This window comes from Eufriesea mexicana, unplaced genomic scaffold (assembly GCF_001483705.2).
Source record: "Eufriesea mexicana isolate 0111107269 unplaced genomic scaffold, ASM148370v2 scaffold3255, whole genome shotgun sequence".
Lineage (NCBI taxonomy): Eukaryota > Metazoa > Arthropoda > Insecta > Hymenoptera > Apidae > Eufriesea > Eufriesea mexicana.
The window spans coordinates 392,366-396,206 of record NW_016911299.1 but is presented as its reverse complement, the minus strand read 5'-3'; the positions used below and the strand labels follow the sequence as shown (position 1 = coordinate 396,206).

Below are 3,841 nucleotides of genomic sequence, written 5' to 3'. Positions count from 1 at the left end.
ATATTTAATATATATAAAATTTGTCAAATAATGTATATTTACATAATAATAATAAAATAAAACATTTATTAAAAATATTGACTACAATACACTTTCAAATATTTTGATTCTATATTACAATATGTAACATACTTACGTTCCAGATTTTTTTCCATATTGTATAGCTTTATCTATTAAATGAGCATATTTTTTCTGATTAGCTGCAGCAAGAATCAAGGAAGGATTGGTTGTTGCATCTATTGGCTTAAATTGTTCCATAGCTAAAAAATAATTTAAAAATTAATTGATTATATAATAAATTAAATTATGGATAATAAGTTGACACAATCATAAAATGATATATTTATTCCATTTTATAGCTAGATAAATTTTATTCTAACACACGCATACATATATGTATATATGTATGTGTATTCCAAGGGTCATGCCTGGCATCTATAGATTAAAGCATTAATAGTACACATAATACTTGCATAGTTCATAAATTACATTATATGACGTGCAAAAATTTTAATTACACAAGATATTATTTAGGAACTATTAAACAGAATTATTTATAGAAGAAGAAAATGAAGTTACAAAAAAATAAAAAATAATTAAATTTTTATGAAACATATACATTATAAATATTTCATCATTAGTATAATGTAACAATAATTTACAATACAATTACAATTTGAAGGTTTCAAAACTGGAGACGATGAAAAACAATAATTTAATTTATTTCTTATTTCTTATTAATTAATTTCCTGTAAGTAAAAATAACATTATTATGAAAGTATTAAAAAAAGTGCTATCGTAGAATCGGACGATTTTGTAATTTCCCCTTCCCTGGTACATAACGTGATCCGAACTTCCAATTACTACTCGTTTTTCAATAGAATACTTTATATTTTTATATATATATATACATTTATAACATAAATATATAATAAAATAAATAAATGAAAAAATACATTTTCTTCAAATTTTCAGTATTTAAACGGTAAACTAAAAGTGCGTGATTGATGCTTCCCCTGCCACATTTTTTAATAGTCACCTTCACCTTTGACCATACATGTATTAGGTACAAAATCGGTTGTTTAAAATTTTTGTTTAGTTACCTTGAAAGTCACCGGTATCGGCGACAATTGTTGTGATTTCCTTTAACTGCGTCAATGAGTTCGTCATCTTGGCTTTCTTCGATTGAGACTCACTCATTCTTACCAATACTTTTATATACCGACTGGAGATCGAAGTTTTTGCTTACACTGGAATGATGAGTCCACGATACTGCACACGATTGCCAACTTGTATGGAACTACTACTTAATTTTTTCCGACATTACTTATATTACGTAATTTATATATCGACCTTTTCTAAAACTGAAGTCGATATTATTTAAATATTTTAATTATTTTAAATATTGTATTCTTTCGTAATTTTAATTATATGATAATATTTATGCAAATATATAAATATCTAGCGATAAGCTTTTATATTTGCGTATTGGAATACTTGAAATTTTTGATTGTTAAATGTAATATTATTATACAGGATATGTATACAAGAATATGTATGTAAAATTCCTCTTCAACTATTATTAAATCTCATTACAAAATTGTTTGTATAAATCATGTCATACATTTTTAATAACAAATAATTATATTTCAATAACTTACACAAACGTTATAAAATTCATTTATTAAAACTTAAGTATAATGTAAATTATGAATTAAACTTTAATACATATGTATACTTATTTCTATAATTAAAAATTGTAACATTGTATAAAAATAAATTAAATGAAATTTTGTCTTTCTTTAAATGTACTTTAACTGTCTATATATAATCCTTTGTGAATCTCAATATTTAGGATATATTTCAGATATATTTTACATATCAATGTGTGTAATCTGCTAATTTGATATAAAAATGTGCTCACTTAGTTTTAGTCAATTTTGACACAAAATATAATTTATTTAATTATATTCTTAATATTTCTATATAACCTATTAGTATCAGGCTATACTTCATGATTAATATTAAAAAATCAATTTAAAACTTTTGTATAAGAAATACAATAAAATATTGATAAAGTGAGTGATATAATACAAGTGCTAATATTGTAATTATATATAGTTTCAACTATATAGATCATTATTTTATATGAAAAAGACATATTAAATTATACTGAATGAATAATAAAATTGGTTAACAAAATTGATGAATTAGGCAATATTATGTTTATCTTACTAGCAAGTTTAATTTATGTTGTATTATATTGAAGTATATTATATTGAATGTTTATCAATAAATATGGATTTTGGTTCATAACTGTATAAAAAAATTGAACATATGACTAAAACTGCACCTAAAGAAAACTGTAAATTCAAATTGAAGTCAAAAAGATATATAGAAGCTACGCAAGAAATTATAATGGCCAAAGACGTAGCAAAACCTTTAAGTATATTATCTGCATATTTAACTACCATTGCAACAATAAGACCACCACCTGCTTGAAGTACTACTAAGTAACAAATGAATAAATCATAACCGAAGAAGAAACCCTGTTCCTGCAATATTTTGCCATCATTTATGAAACATGTAATTAATCCAAAAGGTAATGATAATAAACTTAATTGTACATTCCTCATCCATACTGATATATTTGAATCTTTTAATATTTTTTCAAAATATATTCCAGCAAAACCTGATAGAAAACATGCACTTAAAGCAGCTGAGAATCCAAATAAATGATTCTGTTCTATGCCAGATGGCAAAGGAATATTTGAATTTCGTGCTAATTGTACCAATACTACTCCTATAACTAATAATATCAGAGCTCCCCACTGAGTAGTTCTTAAAGATCTTCGTAATATTACTACAGCAAAAAATGCTGTTGTTAAAATTTTTAGTTGGTATGTTACCTAAGAAATAATATAAATAAAAGCATTATGAACAATATTAAGAAGTGAAAAGTACCAAAAATATAGAAAATACTGTATTTACCTGATGAGTTGCAGCATCTAAATTAGATGCTGATACATAGAGAAGGTTATTTTGTACAATATATAAAAGTGATGGCACAGATACTTTTAAAGTATCAATAGGTTGCTTTATAACTGTTAATTTTAGGGAATCAACAAATTTTGAGAAGTTTTTTTCTTCAACAAAAACTAATATTAGGCATATTAAAAGTTTAACAACTTCTGCCATAACAACAGCTAAAAGTATACTTCACTATTAGACATTAATAATTCATATGAGTGTCATGAAAATATTAAATAGATCAAAACATTTAATTTATAAAAATATAGTGTACCAGTTGATGAAAGAAACATATCTCCTGATCTTGTACGTGCATAACGCATACTAAGTCCAACAAGAGCATTTTGTAATGTAAGTGTAATTAAACTAACATACTTTAATGTTTGACCACTTCCTGCAAAATGAATTAAAAAAATAAAATATAAAATAGAAATTAGAAAATTATCATAAATTACATAAAATTATATACTTACGTTGCTTCACTATAAGACATGGTTTCATTATAGTACATGGTTTCATTATAAGATGATTTTTATAAATAATTTTTTCAATATAAAAGCCAGTGGATCATTTTACCTGAAAAATAATGTATTTTATTAATGTCACAAGCATAATGTTATGATTACTCTTGTATATTTTAAAAAGAATTATTAGAAAATTACTAAATACATATATAATGTAAATTAATTCTGTAAATGTTTAATAAATAAATTAATATGATCAAATTTATCAAATTTTATGTCTGAATTTTTAATTTATTTTTAAGTAAATACGAGTATATAAAAATTGTAATAAATACATTCATTATATG

The 3,841-nt window shown here is 23.5% G+C and overlaps 2 protein-coding genes across 2 annotated transcripts in view; both read right to left on the bottom strand.

Moving 5' to 3' along the window:
- The window catches only part of Taldo (transaldolase), a 4,194-nt gene extending 2,949 nt beyond the window's left edge, over positions 1 to 1,245 (bottom strand). Inside the window, exons 1-2 of the mRNA XM_017904755.1 lie at positions 1,104 to 1,245; positions 137 to 260 (exon numbers count right to left, since the gene is read on the bottom strand). Coding sequence (XP_017760244.1) covers positions 137 to 260; positions 1,104 to 1,200 — 221 coding nt within the window. The 5' untranslated portion in view covers positions 1,201 to 1,245. The remainder of the gene's footprint in view (positions 1 to 136; positions 261 to 1,103) is intronic.
- A 1,028-nt stretch (positions 1,246 to 2,273) lies between these two features.
- On the bottom strand, positions 2,274 to 3,531 carry LOC108550854 (UDP-galactose translocator). Its single transcript, XM_017904749.1, has 4 exons — positions 3,504 to 3,531; positions 3,305 to 3,424; positions 2,992 to 3,206; positions 2,274 to 2,909 (listed from the first exon to the last, which is right to left on the bottom strand). The coding sequence occupies exons 1-4, from the start codon at positions 3,529 to 3,531 to the stop codon at positions 2,274 to 2,276; spliced, it is 999 nt and encodes a 332-aa protein (XP_017760238.1).
- Between the last annotated feature and the right edge of the window lie 310 nt (positions 3,532 to 3,841).

What these genes read in the sequence shown, in the direction of transcription:
- LOC108550854 (XM_017904749.1), bottom strand. Translation starts at nt 3,531, where the DNA reads ATGAAACCATGTCTTATAGTGAAGCAAC. An exon ending in ATGTCTTATAGTGAAGCAAC is followed by an intron (nt 3,425 to 3,503) that starts GTAAGTATATAA and finishes TTCATTTTGCAG; the next exon opens with GAAGTGGTCAAACATTAAAG. An exon ending in TATGTTTCTTTCATCAACTG is followed by an intron (nt 3,207 to 3,304) that starts GTACACTATATT and finishes GTATACTTTTAG; the next exon opens with CTGTTGTTATGGCAGAAGTT.